The following is a 17,586-nucleotide window of genomic DNA, read 5'->3' as shown; positions in this document are numbered from 1 at the left end:
ATCACCCGCATCATAAGCCTACAACATGGTGACATTATTACCTGTATTCAAATGGAATTTTTCAAATTTAAAATGTTAGATTTCCCATTTGGTTTTCAGCTTGCAAAATGACAACATCCAATGTTGTTCTTATCTCTATAATTAGACATCTTTGAAACGTCACTAAATTTTTGTCATTTTTATCTTATTTGTTGTATTCCTTTTAAAATAATATAGGAAGCTGTAACAGCAGTGGTAGAGTCATTTTTCCTACAGATCTAGATGTGGTTTGTAGGTAGGTAGGTATAGATGTAGAAAGGTAGGTATAGAAATACACTGTAAACTTCAGTTAAGACTTTTTTGCAATAATTTGCTGAAAAAAAGGTATGGTTACCAGAAATTGCAGAGATTATGCATTAGTTCTCAAAAGCTTCCTTAGTGCTTTGAAATTACCCAAAATGACACTATAACTGAATTTTACATGACCAAAACATTTGCAAATTTAGTTTTTGCAAATGAAAAAGAATGGACAACATAGCCTAACAATGAAATACACTGAGCTGGCAAAATAGGGGTATTTGAATTCTCCATGAAAAAAGAAGAGTTGTCTATAAAAATCCAAAAGAGCCAATGCAGGTTAGTGTCTGAGGGGGTCACCATTAGCCATGGAAGCTCAGTGGGTGATTTGGGGCCAGTCATTCTCTCTCAGCTCAACCCACCTCATAAGTAAGAGAAAAGAGGAGGGAATGATACACATATCATTTTGACTTCCCAGAGGAACAGTAAAGATATAAATCTTAGAAATAAAGAAATGTGTAAGATACAACTCCAAATAAGAAAGAAATAACAGAGAAATCTTCAAAATACAGGTAGTCCTCAACTTACAGCAGTTCACTTAGTACTGTTTGAAGTTACAATGGCACTGGAAAAAAGTGACTTATGGCCATTTTCACACTTATGACCATTGCAGCATCCCCATGGTCATGTGATTTCAGATGCTTGACAACTGACTGACATTTATGATGGTTGCATTGTCCCGGGGTCATGTGATCAACTTTTGTATCCTTCTGACAAGCAAAGTCAAGGGGGGAATCAGATTCACTTAACAACTGTGTTACTCATTTAACAACTGCACTGATTCATTTAATAAATGGGCAAGAAAAGTCATAAAAAGAAGCAAAACTCACAACAAATTTGTCACCTAGCAACATACATTTTGGGCTCAATTGTGGTCGCACGTTGAGGACTACCTATAGTCAGCTCATTTCTGTGTATCATAAGAGTCTTCTGCAGAAGTCTCTTTCAAACATATTAATTGATCCTAATTCCAGAAGCAATTTGGGAGAGTAAGGCTCCCTGGATTAGTTTTAATGTAGTTCAATGAACCAAAGCAAGATAGAAGACTTGCACTTTCTACATTTTGAATGCAAGGTTTTGCTTGTTAAAATATCCTGACTGATTTTATGCCATCAAATCATTTTCAATTCCTAGTGAACACATAGACAGATCCTAATAAAACATACTAGTTGGCCATAATTATTTGAAAAGTGTTCCCTTACTATTCAAATTAAACTGGCTTAACTCTTGTGAAAACTGTGAAAAATGCAATATTTTTGAAATCTGTTGTACTTATTCAATTATTTTTAATGACTAAATGATGTTTTGTGACCATTCCAGGATACGGGCAACACAAAACATTAAGCAGGGAGCAACTGAGAGAACACAATGTGGAAAAATGCAATACAACAAGCTTAGTGAAACCAGATCTAAGCTTTTGTTTCTGCTGTAAGGTATGCCATAGTGAGCTTCAAGGGATAATGTCTGCTTTACGCAGAATAGACCAACATTGCTTTTCAGGGGATCAAATGCATGCCTGCTCTATCATGTTCAATTTATAAATAGGTAATTACCATTAAAATCTGCATCCTGCCAACATTTTCTCATTTAAAATGGAACAAAAGCCTGCACTGTGAATTCTGAAGCTGGTAGAATATATGCATTCAGAACTAATTTGTAAAAAAGGAAACACAATCCAAAAGAGACACTAACCCTGTATTTCTGTTTGAGAAGCCTTTATTTTATGATTTCTAGATTTAAGTAATCCTACCCCATGCAATTTCCTCCAAACCCCTTCAAACATATGGTACTGTAAATGTTGCAATTAAATACTCTTCCATTTCTGCATAGGCAACGAGGATAGATGAAGCAAGATGGCTGGGTTTGAAGTTCCATTAAATACATGATCAGATACTGTGAGAGACTCCAGAGGAATCATATTCTCTGAAAATAAATTCCAACAGAGATGGGCAGCATCCCCTGTGCTCAACAGCTGTTCAGAGAGAGAATTATGCTTCCATTCAAATTGGTTAACTTGCCCCAGGCAAATCTTTAAAAACAGAAATGTTGTATCAAGAATAAAGTGTTCAGACCTAAAATTTTGATAACTAAAACAGTCGGATCACACATTCGCTTTCGATGTATGACTAATTTTTATTTGAAAATATGAACATAAACATTATCTACAATGTTGAAGATAGAGCTCACTCTGTTCAAAGGTATTACAAATAATCATGACCATGTAGTAAGATGGGCAGCCAATAAAGTAAATAAATAACTAAATACATAAAAAAAAATAAGTACATAAATAAATAAAGGATTTCCATGTATCATCAGTGGACAGTACTGTATTTCTGATTTGGTACTTTGTATTGGTATTTTACACTGTCATGCATTTTAAAAGGTTTATTTTTATCATAGATGCTTTATTATATCGTTGCATTTTGTTGTCAACACCTGAGAGTCATACTGATTGCAGTGAAGATAAATCAAACTCAGTGAGAAATATTAAAAGTAGGCTAGTACAGTATAAGGTCATGTTTGCTGAGCCTATATTTCTTCAAAGTATTTTCCCCCTCTTTGTGAGAATCTGTATATTTGTACGAATGTATGAAACTATAGGGGTCTGTGAGAATGGTTCCTGTAGGCCTATACAGAAGGGATTCAATTACTACTACTACTATCACCAGCAAGTGTGTATATTTGTGTGTGTGTGTGTACACAATAATTTACAAGCAATTAATTTTATTCTGTAGTTATTAATTCAGTTAATATTAAGTGAATTTCCCTTCCTTTAACCTGTCCTTCTTTGGTTACAGACTCTCAGCATTGCATATACGGTATGTAAACACAAGCAGGTGTTGTATTATGTGCAAATTTGTTGTAAGAAAAAAATGCTGAGCATTGACTTCATTGAGAGTTGGAAACCATAGAGGGCAGGATAAAAATATAGGGCATTATATGGGACTTTCGTACATGTTTATACTGCAACCTTCTAGCTATCTAAAATTAATCTTTAAAAAAGCTAAAAAGTTATTACTTTACTTTCTGGATGAGAGTGTCAAGGTTAGATTCCTTTTGGATAAATACAGTATGAGTCATGAGAAAACTTCAAATAATTTGGTAAGATTTAAACCATTTAAAACATATGAAGAACGGTTGCAGGAACTAGGTATGTTTAGTTTAAGAGAAAGAAGGACTAGGGGAGACATGATAGCAGTGTTCCAATATCTCAGGGGTTGCCACAAAGAAGAGGGAGTCAAACTATTCTCCAAGGCACCTGAGGGTAGAACAAGAAGCAATGGGTGGAAACTAATCAAGGAGAGAAGCAACTTAGAACTAAGGAGAAATTTCCTGACAGAACAATTAATCAGTGGAACAGAAGTTTCCTCCAGAAATTGTGAATGCCCCAACACTGGAAGTCTTTAAGAAGATGTTGGATAACCATTTGTCTGAAATGGTATAGGGTTTCCTGCCTAGGCAGGGGGTTGGACTAGAAGACCTCCAAGGTCCCTTCCAACTCTACCATTGTACTGTATTGTATTGTATTGTATCTTTTTTTAACCATACTGCTATACTACAAATATGTTTAGATAATGATTTCTTGTCCAGTGCCAGAAAGGTAAGGTTTTAAATCAAAGTGATTAAACTGAACATCTGTGTTATGATTTAACTATTACAACATACATACATTTTATGTTAGATTTTAAGGCTGCAAGAGGTTTATTTTCATGAAAACATGAACTTTATTGCAACCAAGGGAGTACTGAGTACTGAGTCTTAGTGATCAGATCTGGACCTGCTATAAGATTATCTTTTCCCAAATATTAGGTTTCCAACAGTGCACTCACCCTTGCTGAAATCATGTCCATCACTTTTACTGCTGGTTGACAACTTTTTCTCTTTTCTTCCATCATTATAGACTTTTCAGAAGAGCGGAGTTTTTTCACAATGTGCTCAAAATAAAATAGGCCAAGTTATTTGTAATTTGAATGAGAACATTGCTGATTAATCTAAAGGCACACCTTCCAAATCTTAGTTTAAAATGCCAATCTGGTCACAGAGAGGTATTAAACAGATGTAATAAACAGATGTAATAAATAAATAAATAAAAAAGAGTAACTAAGATCTCTTTATTAATTCCTTTTCCATCTTCCTATTTCTTCTACTAAGCTTGTTGCCTATCATTAAACAATGCACTGAAAAGACAAACACAGAGACATTGCTGAAAATCTTTTGATTAACAGTACTAAGAGTCACCCTGAATACAGCTAATCCCAAATTCTGTGTTCAGAAATGACATACCATGACTTCTAATTAAAATGTCCCTGGTATCACCCTGCTGCATCTGTTGTCTTCTAAAGAACAGTGATGCTCTTTTGTTAAAATTAATGATTAAACTTTGCTTTTGTGAATCCAGTAATGAAATTGTTCATAACCTGTAATTGTTTATAAAACTTTAAAAGGGAGATAATAAGAGGAGCCTCCAAATCTTGGAACAGTAGCCTCCTTCGTTCATCAGTAAAGATAAAAAATACAAAACTCCTGATGTTAAATAAACATCATTTTAAAGGAAAGAGACAACTGGTGGTACTTCTAGCTTCAGAACCAGAATTGGTAAAATAGAGACCTCTTTCTCCCAGAATTGATAAAATAGAGACCTATTTCTCCCAACTGCGTAGCAGTTCAACAGCTTCTGAAATCATTATAACAACTTTACAAAAAAAAGCCACATTCAACTGTTACAAACAAAGCTTATGTACCTGGAAGTTCAAAACACAAAGAAGTAGCATAATTGTTGGCACTCATAAAAATATGAAAAAGAGAAATCCTGTTATTTAATTGAGACCTTCTGGTATGAAATATCTGATTTACCAATAGATTTCCCAATTAGAGAGGACTCATTAAAGTCCACCTCCAGTTCCATCATCCTTGATAGAACTGGAACAGACATTCCTGGCCATTTAATTATCAACCCAGGAAGATGTATTTTACTGTGCTCATGAACAAGGGGAGATTACATGGATTGTTGGTTAAAATCAATTAAAGAGCTTTTCTGACTACAAAAGGAATAATGAAAAAGATGCCTAGAAAAAGAGATCCTCAGTATTATACTAAATATTCAGGTATAGTTTGTATCTGCTATTAAAACGCTGTGATATTTTTAAAAGGTAGAAACTTAAAAACAATTTATCACATAATAATTTTTAAGGGAAAAAAGGTGATATTTGGTGGTAGTTTTTTATTGTTTTACTTTTTTCTGATATTTAAAAAAATGTTTTGGTTTTGAACGTTATTATTTCCCTCCTGGTTCTCATTTTATTTTATTTGTAAAAGCATAGAAATTATGTCAGACAACATAGATGAAAATACAAATTCATTTGATGCTTAAATTAAAGATAAATGTGCAGATGTTACCACTGAAACGATTACCTTTGCAATTATGAAAAAGCTTTGGAATGTGTATATTTTTTAATATTGGCCTTTTAGCATTTTTGCATGTAGATGTATACTTCCTTGAGTTATATTCTTCAATATTGTCATGTGTAATACATATGCAACCATAATAAAAGGAAGCAAACTTTTACTGCACTTAAAGAACTCCAAGCAGATTTTTTTTTACAAGAAATGTGCCCAATGGATGAGGATAAGGATTAGCTGCAAAAAGAATCGGATTAATTAGTGAATTAAGAAAATAAATAAAATGGAAGCTGCCATGTTAATAAAAACACTTTTCTTTCCATGCTGCTAGTGACAGAATGACAAAGATCTTTATTTTATTTTAGTGGTTGTAGAAAAATTATGTTTTGGTTTATATTTTTCTTAAATCTGATACCAATACTATATTTTATGTCTTTCTAAACAATTTTTCCCTTGCTTCTGTGATTTCTGGCTTCTGCTCCTTGTCCTTGCTACCACATTGCAAGAGCTGCATGGGTATTGTATACATGCATCATGTTTTATATTATTGTATATAAACAAGTTTCTTCTATAAATGAATCCTGCTGAATTATTTACTTGTGTGCTGGTTGTATTGCTGCAAACTCTAATAGTACAGATTTTAAAGGTGTTAATCTAAGAAACTACAGACTTTAATTTAGTTAACACTAAGAGCCAATTATAAGGGCAAAGATGGTTTTTAGATGCATCAAATTATCTTAACTGAAATAAATTATATCCTTATATAAAATTATTCTCACTGGATTTTTAAAATATTTCTTCATCTTTGTTTATAATATATGGATTTAGTATATAAAATACAATTGCAATATCCAATCATCTTTGCAACGGGGAATTCTTAAACACTTGCTGTTTGGATATTTCCTGGCTAAGAAATAATTAAAAACAAAACACAAGGGAGTTTCACAAATAGGGAATATGAGACAAATACATATAAGACAAATCGTTTTATATGCTGCATATAACGGAAACAGCACTTCCAAGAAGAAAAATTAACTGCATTTTCTACCCAATCCTCTCTTAAATTTTTCAAGGAACTGCAAAGTCCTAAGTAAAAAATTGAATAAACTGATTTCTACTAGGATAAATTATGATTAGCATATTTAAGGTTTGATTATTTTGGAAAAAGAAACGGAACACTTTGGCATATTGATTAAACAGCAGCAAGCCCTGAATTTTATTCAAATGATTTGGGGCACTCCCGATACTTACAATTCCCAAAGAGATAAACTGCAAATTTTACAAGTTTTCATCCCATTCTTATAAAAATATAGGCCTTTTCTTCTCTCAATGGAATGGAGTTACTTGTGGAAGCTATTCAGATGGAAGATGACTGATTATATGTGGAACATTAAAATGCAGAGGAGAGATGGTTTTCCTAAAGAACAGTATGAAGCCTATACAGATTTCTACATTTTAATATGTTTTATATCTTTATCTCATCATACCTGTATGTGTTATCAACTTCTATTACTCCTGTTTAAATCATAGCACATATAGACTCATACTTCACTAACGAAAATAGATGTTAATATACAATCTGGCATTCTTGCTAATTGGCTAGAATGTATGGCATGCTTAATAATTCCAATCAAACATGATGTATTTATCATAAGGATCTGAAGATTTGAAAGTATTAATGAACCTCATAGTTCTAAATAATGCTAAAAAAACAAAACCCAGCTATACTGCAGGCTGTACAATTGAAAAAAAATGCTATACAATACAATACAATAGTAGAGTTGGAAGGGACCTTGGAGGTCTTCTAGTCCAACCCCCTGCCTAGACAGGAAACCCTATAGTTTGTCCCCGATTCTCCCAAAGAATTCTGGGAATTATGAACTGTTGATATTATTATGGATTTTTTGATCTTTCAAAAAAAAAGTAGTGTTGAATAGTCTCTTTGCACAGAGTTACCAAAGTATCTTTGCCATATTATTGTTCTATGATCCTCAAGTAACTATCAAGACAGATCTTAAGGCAACTCACTCTTCTCTCCAGTTCCACTGAATACCAGAATGAACAAAAATGATTGAAGTGAAGAATGCTTGGTATCAAGGATGGAATTCTACCGGTTCAGACTGGTTCGGGTAGCTCCAACTATCAGCTGGGAGGGGGAACTGGTTCGCTCTGACTTTGATGTGGCCCCACCCACCCGACCTTGCGCTATACTCACCTATATTTCCTTTCCCAAAGCCCAGCTGATGGGCACGGCAGAGTGGATTGCTGTGCCTCAGCTGTTTTCCTCTAAAGCAGTAATGTGGAAGGTGAGTTTTTTCTAAATTGCGCACGTGCACGCAGCTCAGCAAAACAGTTGTTAAACTGGTAGGAGGATCCCACCCCTGCTTGATATGATGTAATATTTAAATGGTGGACAATGGACTAGTCCATCCTTACCATAGAAGATGTGTTTTGCCAGCCACTGTTTCTCAGCTGATCTTACCTCACAAAATTGTGCTATGGAGATACAATTAGAGGACGGAGAATATGCACACTGTCTTAAGCTCTTGGAGAAAAATGTTTAAATAAATAACAATGAAATTGGAGAACAGTGATGCTTTTCAATATTTAAGTTTTTGTGCAACCTAAACAGACCTTTACAAAGGTAACCTAGATGTACATAAAATATACGTTCAATATCTATAGTTCTATTCCCATAAAGGATTTTATCTCCCATGCAATACACTTTCTGAGAGAGGCACCAAATGCTTATAACTATATCTGCAACATACTGAAATATGTAAAAACAATTCAGAAGCCTAAAAAATTAGGATTAATTATCATATAAATGCATACATTTGTACATACAGTATAGAGAGTTTTGTTAGTGGTTAAAGTGCTGGACTAGAAACTAGAAGACTGTGAGTTCTAGTCCTACTTAGGTTATGAAAGACAACTGACAGGCTTTGGGCCAGTCACTGTCTCAACCCAATCCACCTCCCAAGGTTGTGGGGAAGGAGGGAGGAGTATTACGTTATTCATTGCCTTGAGTTTTTTTTATAAAGATAATAAAGGTATAACAATAAAACAAATAAACAGCCTTGCAGCCATACCATAAATGACTGTATACTGAAAACAGCTAGCTACAGCCCTCATGGAAGCTCATTGTACATACAAAAGCCAAGCACTAGTGATTCTGTATTATGCATACATGAATTTGTCCTATTAATATTTATTTCAGAACATCTGCCAAAGAACCTAGAGACCTTTCTTAAACACTTTAAAATCATTTTTAAACAATTTTATTTGGTATATTTTGGATTTCTTCTCCACTATGTGAGAAATTAAATAAGTATACAAATAAAAAGTATAAAATACATAACTACAAAAAGTTAATCAATGATGAAAATATTGTTCATCAAACCATCTAAGGGTTCAGATTTATTATCACTTGATACCTGGTCATTTCAAATTGAAAATCCAAGGACTTTCTGCAAGCCAAACTCTATCATACAACTATGATCTTGGCCTAAACCTAATAGCATCTTTTGGAAGAAGACCTCTTTCAAACATCTCATCCAAGATCTTCCTTCATATAAGCCAGTTCAAACTTTGTAGGTCTTTAAGAATTAATATTTTAATCCCCCTGCAACTAATCTCCATACAGATCAGTTGAAATTCTGGCTCACAGCCCAGTTTATAGAATACTTCTCTAAAACAATCCTCAGTGCAAACTACAGGAAAAAGAGAAGGGAGATTACAGCTCTAATGCGACAAATAATTGATCCTAGTTTAGAGCTCTTACATAATTTCTTAGTAGCAACCATTTGGTTTCTTGCGCTTACAAATCATTTGCTTGCTTGTGAATCCATTGGGATCAAGCAAGTTTCAAGTTCATTGCTTTTTGGCTTACTCTTACTTTTATTCTCTATCTTTCCACTTTCAGAAGTACGAGTATATCATAGTCACTAGGAGTATAGCAACAATTTTGTGACCTTGGAGTCAAGGGTGGGTTCCGGCAGGCACTACTGCCGGTTCGCTTGAGTGTGCGCCATAGCGTGCACTTGATGTGCCCTGTGCATGTGCAACACAATTAAAATGGTTCTGCATGCGCAACACAATTAAAATGGTTCTGCACATGTGCAGAAGCTAAAAACAAGATGGCTAAAACTACAAGCCTACGATACCACCCAGAAAACCAGTTTGGGGGCATGGCAGGCCTGGGTTGCTGCCAGTTCCTGTGACCCAGGCTGCCAAACCACTACCGGTTCGGCCAAACCGGTAAGAACCCACCCCTGCTTTGAGTTCCCTAGTGTATCACAACAATAATTTACAAAATTGTCTTTAATAAACTAGCATTTTCACGGGTCTCTTAAATGACTGATTCTCAAAGGCAGGTGAACTTTAAAGTATCTCTGCAAGCTACACTCACTAAGCCAATCTCCAACTCAAAATTTTCACAATCATAGGATCTGATTCCTGAAACTCCAGTTTGGATTATATTACACCAAGTGTAGGAGATACAGTACGTATGTATACATATACATACAATATTTAAAGGCACTTTAAAGTTTTCAGCAAAGAGTTGTGTTGGAATAATTTACTTGAGAGCTGCTATTACTCCTACGTAGCACTGCACTTTGAGGAAGAATGTGGATTAGCTAACATGGAGTGGAGGTCTCAGAGAACACTAATATAAAAAGCTCTCAAAATAGTGTGTGGAAATAACATTTTCAGCCTTTGGGGGAGTGGTCTAGCCAGGACTTATAATACACACCTAGATTTCTGAGCCTTTTCTATGTCTATTATCTAAATTCAACCATAATACCTTTGTTTTTTTTAAGTCACGGGTGGGATTGACTGTTCTTTCTGTCTTCCATCTGCTATTAAAGTCTTCTGCTTCTCTGATCACGATCATTAGACAAGGTTCATTTGCCTTGACCTACTGGAATAAGATACTAACCATGAACTTCAACTCTCATCTATAATATAAGAATGATAATGCTAATGTGTTTTCCATGACTACCTTAAGGATTCTCAAATAACATAAGCAAGCGTATTTTGGATGCATTAAAAAATGCTATAAAACCATTATTTTATATGGAGTTTCTTGCAGTCTATCTTTCCAGAAATTTCTAACAAAGCAGAGCTGATTTTCCTTTAGTCTTCCTTCTATTTCTCCTTATTAAATTACTGCATAGTTTATTTTATCCATTTGTTTCAGGACTGTCATGATTGCTTTAACTGTCTGTATAAATATTTATATTTACATGATTTATAGAAATTTTAATCTATAGTAATTCATTCTGTTAATCCTTGAGAAACGTCTTAAAGGTTTACTGTTGGGCATGCATTTTATCTTATCTTTTTCTAGATGCAATGGAAGAAATATGACCCAGAAGATGTTCTTGTTTCACAAAGTACAATTTAGAATAAATGACATATATCAGTCATGAAATCAATTTGTTTGGCAAAAAAAACACTTGACTTTGTTAAAGTCATTAAGTGGTGGGATTCAGCCATTCACACCACTTTGGGGGAACTGGTTGTTAACTTTCTGGGCAGTTTGGTGAACTGGTTGTTAGAAGAAATCATTAGATTAGAGAACCGGTTGCTAAATCATTTGAATCCCAGTATATAACAATAATCCCAGTGTATTTGCATGAAAAATGAATTGTACACAAAAAACGTAGCATAATACTAAATAACAATATTTTGTCAGCATGTAAATTCAAATAATAATTTCAATCAATTTACATCAAACAGATTTTCTTGCTCACTTTTGTGATCTGAGTTTTCTTGGTATTGCCCCTTCTCCCCCCGCCAGCAGGGCTCCGGCCCCTCCCGTGTCCTGTAGATCTGGTGTATTGTTATTTAGTATCAAATGTTATGTTTAAATGAATACTATGAGTACGGGGGGCGGGGACACCTCCTACATATTGCAACTGCCAAAATTTGTAACCTATTCCACCACCCCTTTCCTCTTTATCTTTTTAAAAAACCAATAAAATTTTGTTCAAAAAAAAAACATAGCATAATATTAAAAATGGTGTCAAGGGAAAAAATGGGGAAAATGTAAGGAATTATGAGAACAGGAGTGGCATTACAGGGTAATGATATTGCTTTAAAAAGGAATTTATCCTCCAACATTAAGTTATTTGCTTAAGTTAGCACTCCTCTAGAATAACATTAGATCCCATGCAGAACAGATCACAGGGTGGTTTGGTTTTATTACTCTGCCCCCAATTAAAAAGGATGGGAGGACACAATACAATTGCCCAGTAACCTATTGCTGGCAGCATGTGTGTGGTACATTGTAGTTATTTAAAATATATTAATGTTGTATCCGTTTTTGTCTTTTCAACCAACTCACTCTCTGCAATTTAGGATTTATGGAAACCGAACTGCAACCTTTTAGAGCTTTCTACATTGCTCTCTTTTCATCTGATCACATAATAACACAAAAAACCTTCTCGTTTATTCGCCCTGTTCTATAGTTAAAGTGATGCGCTCACAAACACATGCACACAAACACACATAAATGTATATAGACAGGATACACAGAAAATCTTTAGAATCACTAACTTAATATCACTATTGACTCCATTAATAAATAGGGATAAAAAGATAGAAATATAACATTTTCTCTATTATATTGTTCTTTTCACATTGTCTACATCAAGCTATGATCAATTAGCTACCCAAATGCATGCACACCTTCCAAATTATTTTGTTTCATATTATTATTTAGAAGTAGAATAAAATGGAATATCGGACCTTGGAGGTCTTCTAGTCCAACCAGTTGCTTAGGCAGAAAACCCTATACCAATTCAGACATAAATGGTTGTCCAAACTCTTCTTAAAAACTTCCAGCGTTGGAGCTTTCACAACTTCTCGAGGCAAGTTGTTCCACTGATTAATTGTAATATAAGGCCATTTCTCCTCAGTTCTAAGTTGCTTGATTAGCTTCTACCCATTGCTTCTTGTCCTGTCCTCAAGTGCTTTGGAGAATAGCTTGAATCCTTCTTCTTTGTGGCAACCCCTGAGGTATTGGAACACTGCTATCATATCACCTCTAGTCCTTCTTTTCATTAAATTAGACATACCCAATTCCAGCAAACATTCTTTATACGTTTTAGCCTCCAGTCCCCTGAGCATCTTTGTTGCTCTTCTCTGCATTCTTTCTAGACTCTCCACATCTTTTTTATATTGTGGCAACTAAAACTGGATGCTGTATTCCAAGTGTGTCCTTACCAAGGCATTGTAAAGTAGTATTAACACTTCATGTGATCTTGATTGTATCCCTCTGATAATGCAGATAAAGTTAATAAAAGAATACACATTTGAAAGATGAAATGATAAATGTAAATCAACTTCTACTAAGCTGGTATTCTACTTCTGGAGCCACAGCCCTAGAACAATTGGGGAATTTTAAGTTAGAGCCTAATATAAGATTTTTCTGACCCAGGTAGAATGTTCTCATATCTGATGTTATCAATTATTCCTGTGCTGACTTGTCCAGTTGTTCTTTTCAAGTGATTAGCTATGTTAATGAAAGTATTTGTTCAGCCTATGTTTTTCTATTTCCGGTTGTCCATGTTCGGATTTCAAGCAGATACAAATCTCTGTGTGATGCCCTTTGTGAGTACTTATTTGTGAGGCTATTCTAGGACGCCAGTATTCTTCCACAACTATAATAATAATACAATAGTAGAGTTGGAAGGGACCTTGGAGGTCTTCTAGTCCAACCCCCTGCCTAGGCAGGAAATCCTATACCGTCTTCATCAATGATTTGGATGAGGGTTATAAGTGCATGTAACATAGATGTGTGTGTGGGTAAGATTATCACTCCTGCTGTCAAGCAAAACCAAGCATTTAATAGTGATTGCCATACCATGTGCATGAATCACACAAGTGGCAAGAAAATAGGGGCAGTCAGGCATAACACAGATTATGTAGACAGTAAACACAAGGTCAATCAAAATGGACTCAAATGTCTATACACCAATGCTGATACTGATACTTTTCCTTTTCCTTAAAGGAAGGCTTAATACGTGCATTTCCATCCAATTACTCATCAAATTGGCCTCATCCTTCCCCTTTCCACATATGTTGCTTCTTCGGAAATGACTCTTTGACAAAGAAATTTGGAATTATCAGTGGTTGTCACATTAGAGAAATAGTAATTAGAAATAAAGCTAATAACCAATGGTTACAAGGGTTACACATTAACCATTATTTAAAAGAGAAACCCAGGATTAGAAATGATAGCTAGAAAAGAAATATGAAAATAGCAGTAAGATATCAAAAGAAGGTTACTGTTAAACTAAATGAAAACTTGTAATGTATGGCCACAAGTTTACAGACAAGATCCAGGGTACTTTATTAAGGCAATGAATTTAAATTATAGGCCATCCAGTCCAAATATGGAATTTAAGAGCAATAATATTGCAGTTTTTCTCAAAAGGCTGTCGACGGGTAACTTTCACTGCTTGGAGATGGCAAGATAAATCTAGAAGTGGAAGGCAGGTGGTATAGCCTTCTCAAAATATTCTGAATTTGTCCCTTCCCAAAGCATTTATTGCTGCCTGAGGCAGCCAACAGAGTTGACCCAATAGTATGGGGTGAACATTTATCTTCATTAATTGGCAACTCTGATTCTGCAGAACAGTTTGCATGTAGCTGTAGCAAGCAAATCTACAAACTCACTTTCCATTTTATACTTTCATCAAAAAAAAAAAAAACCATAGCACAGAGCTACTACACAATATCAAGGAAAGACAATAAGGATAAGATTTTTTCGTTAGAGGTGCTTTTACTTTTTCTCCCACATTCAAAAACTTTAATCTGGAGAACAGCTTCAATACTAGATCCCAGAATATAAGAATGTATGACTAATTAATTAAAAAAAAATTCATTTTGATTCTACAAATCAATCTCACTGGTCCACAAAATGTAAGTTATACTGGAAGAGGTAGCTAGTACTGGCTCATAAAGAGTGTATCTATGAGATTAACACCTGGCATTTTAAATTTGAGTAAATCCATTAATTGAGTAAATCCATTAATTAATGCTTTTACCTCTCCCTCAGGAAGCAGACATGTTGCTCCTCCAAAGGAATAATAATAAAACAGATCCTTCAGCTTTTCAAAGTCAACGAAGCCCCAGATTGCATTTTTCACATCCGGTATTATTTTTACAATGCATATATTTGCTTGCATTTTAGCCACATTGATACAATAATTGAATCAGAATCTTTATTGTAGTTGTTTACCACTATAGTGATGGATAAAGTTTTCTTTTAATTTGCAAATTTAAGTAAACATTAAAACATTGTTCTTCAATTAGCATGATTTAACTATTTATATGTATAAAAATATTTGCTGTGCAAAGAGCCAAATCAATATATTCTTAATCAGTATATGACAACAACTGGTGTTTAGGATGCTTGGAAAGATTCATTGTCAGATGAGGCCTTTTCATCATATTTAAACTTTTGCATTTCAGTGTTTTTCTCAGAAGGCTGAGGAGTAAAATAAAAGGATTAAAATATGTGTGATGCTTTTATAAATACACTGAATTCAGTAAAAATCAAAAGGTAAGGAGTTTGATTATGGGTAAAAATGACCCTTTAATCCTATGCGCAGTAATTCTGAAATCCATCACAGCATGCTTCACAAGACACATAGACAACATGTACAAAGAGCTGCATCTGGCAGCTTGCAAAAAAGAATTAGCCAGATTAAATAAAATTGTCATCATACTGACTCAGGTAGAAATTGACTCAGCGCATCCATGACCGTGCCATTGGCCAGCAAAACTTCAAAATCTAGTCCATCCTGTATTCTACACTTTAGTCATGCTGGCTGAGCCTCATGGGAGCTCATGTTCAATATCTGAGACCACCAGTTTGCAGACAGTTGTCTTACAGGCTAATAGCAGTCATGCTACAGCCCTAGCTCTGTAAACTCAGAGAAGGAAACTGTACACACACACACACACACATCTTATTCACACCCTGGATTTGAACACTGCTATCCCATAACGCACTTTCATTGATATATTAGCCTCCTCCACCATTTACTCCCACCTTCCATTCATTCCTCTCTAGAATTCAGCCACTGCATATTATAGCTTTCCTCAACCTGATTATTGAACAGCAACTCCTCCTAGCAGCAGCCAGTACAGCTAATGGCCACATTGGGCGGAAGCTGTCACTCAACATCTCTGGAAGGCTTGAAGTTGGGTAAAGCTGGCACCCTGACTTACTTTCTCTCTCTCTCTTTCTCTTTGACATGACTGGCTTCCACTTTTCCCTTTCTTGGTTATTTATCCAAAAGATGCCCTTGGCTCATTCAACACGAAACCTGTTCGTTTCCTACCAGCTTATTTAATTTCACCCGTGCCCTGCTTCCACACATCACAGGGGAGAAAAGCTTTCACAAAAGTGGGTGAACTCTTCCTCGGCCAGCGGCCTTTCCAGACTGTAAGCTTCCTCATTTTTAGTTCCATTCATGATGGTTTTCACCATTGCAGTGGGAAATTGAAATGCACCCAGCAGGAAAAACCACACAGAATCGTTCCCTTTGCACGCTGATGTAGACCATAAGGAAAGGACGAGGAGCATTCCTGGAGGCAGCCTTTTCCTCACCCTGTTTTTCTTTTCTAACCCTCAGCCAGAAATGGAGACCCCCTCCCCAAAAAACACCTCACAGTGGAGGGAGAACAAAACTAATCCTCCCATGGGTACCATCCTACTGTCTGAGGCTCAGAGGCTTTTAGCACCTGGTTGGAGAAAGTTGGTGCCTCTTATTCAGGGGAGGATGAGTTTAAGCTGTAGGTACCCCATTGCCTGTAAGGTAGGCCACCTCCTGGGCTTCACTCCAGCGGGTCGGGGGTCTCCTGCCTCCCCCACTCCCTCTCCAAACAGCGGACAGGTGTGTGTGTCCCCCCTTCCACTTGGTCCTCTTATCCCCCCCCCCCCAATCTTACCCGTCTCTTCCTCATCGAAGCTGTTCATGCAGGGGAAGTAAATGGCCAGGGCTTCGAAGGAGGCGGACAGGCTGAGGCGACTTTGCGAACGCTCCATGAAGAGCCCCGCGCCGGGGGCGCCGCCGGTGGCTTCGGCCGCCGCCGCCGCCGCCGCCGCTGCCTGGGATTTGGCCAGCTTCGACGCCCCATTCTTCACTCGGAGTACAGCCCGCGGCGTCTTGGCTGCTGAGGGGGGCCTCGGGGAGGTGAGAAAAGGGCGGCAGGAGGAAAGGTTGAAGCGAGTCAAAAAAGACGGGAAGGGGAGACGGCGAGGAAAAAGGAGCCGGGACCCAGGCGGCGAGGGAGAGGATGGAATAGAGCCGCAGAAACGCCGGCGGGGCGGGAGAGAGAGAGAGAAAGAGAGAGAGAATAAGCCGAGGCTAGTGGTACTCAAGGGAAAGAGGAGGCTGGGGTAAGGGATGCTGCTGTTGTCGGGAAAAGGCTGATGCTGCCGCCCCGGCCAGAGGGATGCAGCAGTGCTGGGATGCTGAAGTTGCTGACGCCGCCAGGGACCGAAGAAGCTTCCGCTGCTCCACAGAGGCAGACGAGAGGACCACCTGCTGCTCAGTCCCCGTCTCCCCGGACGCCCTCGCCTCCGCCACCCGGTTCCCAGTCAATTACGTCCCTTGCAACTCCTTGCGGCGGATGCTTGCTCTCGCTCCGCTCCTTCATTCACTCCAGCATCGGGGGCGGAGTCTGCCGTGAAGTCATTCCTGGAAGGCAGCGCCTCCAATCGTAGCCGGCTGGCGAAAGGCGAAGGGGCGGGTGGGGGGAAGAGAGAGAGACGCTAGTCTTAAAAGGGGTTGAGCTACCACACTGGTTGGCCGGGGGTTGTTGCTA

At 37.0% G+C, this 17,586-nt stretch overlaps 1 protein-coding gene across 1 annotated transcript in view; it reads right to left on the bottom strand.

Annotated features, from left to right (window-relative positions):
• The window catches only part of RIMS4 (regulating synaptic membrane exocytosis 4), a 99,108-nt gene extending 82,080 nt beyond the window's left edge, over positions 1 to 17,028 (bottom strand). Inside the window, exon 1 of the mRNA XM_081947010.1 lies at positions 16,708 to 17,028. Coding sequence (XP_081803136.1) covers positions 16,708 to 16,804 — 97 coding nt within the window. The 5' untranslated portion in view covers positions 16,805 to 17,028. The remainder of the gene's footprint in view (positions 1 to 16,707) is intronic.
• Positions 17,029 to 17,586: the final 558 nt, after the last annotated feature.

This window comes from Natrix helvetica (assembly GCF_964273705.1).
Source record: "Natrix helvetica genome assembly, chromosome: 3".
Lineage (NCBI taxonomy): Eukaryota > Metazoa > Chordata > Lepidosauria > Squamata > Natricidae > Natrix > Natrix helvetica.
The sequence above is the reverse complement of the archived record's forward strand: the minus strand, read 5'-3'. Positions and strand labels throughout refer to the sequence as shown.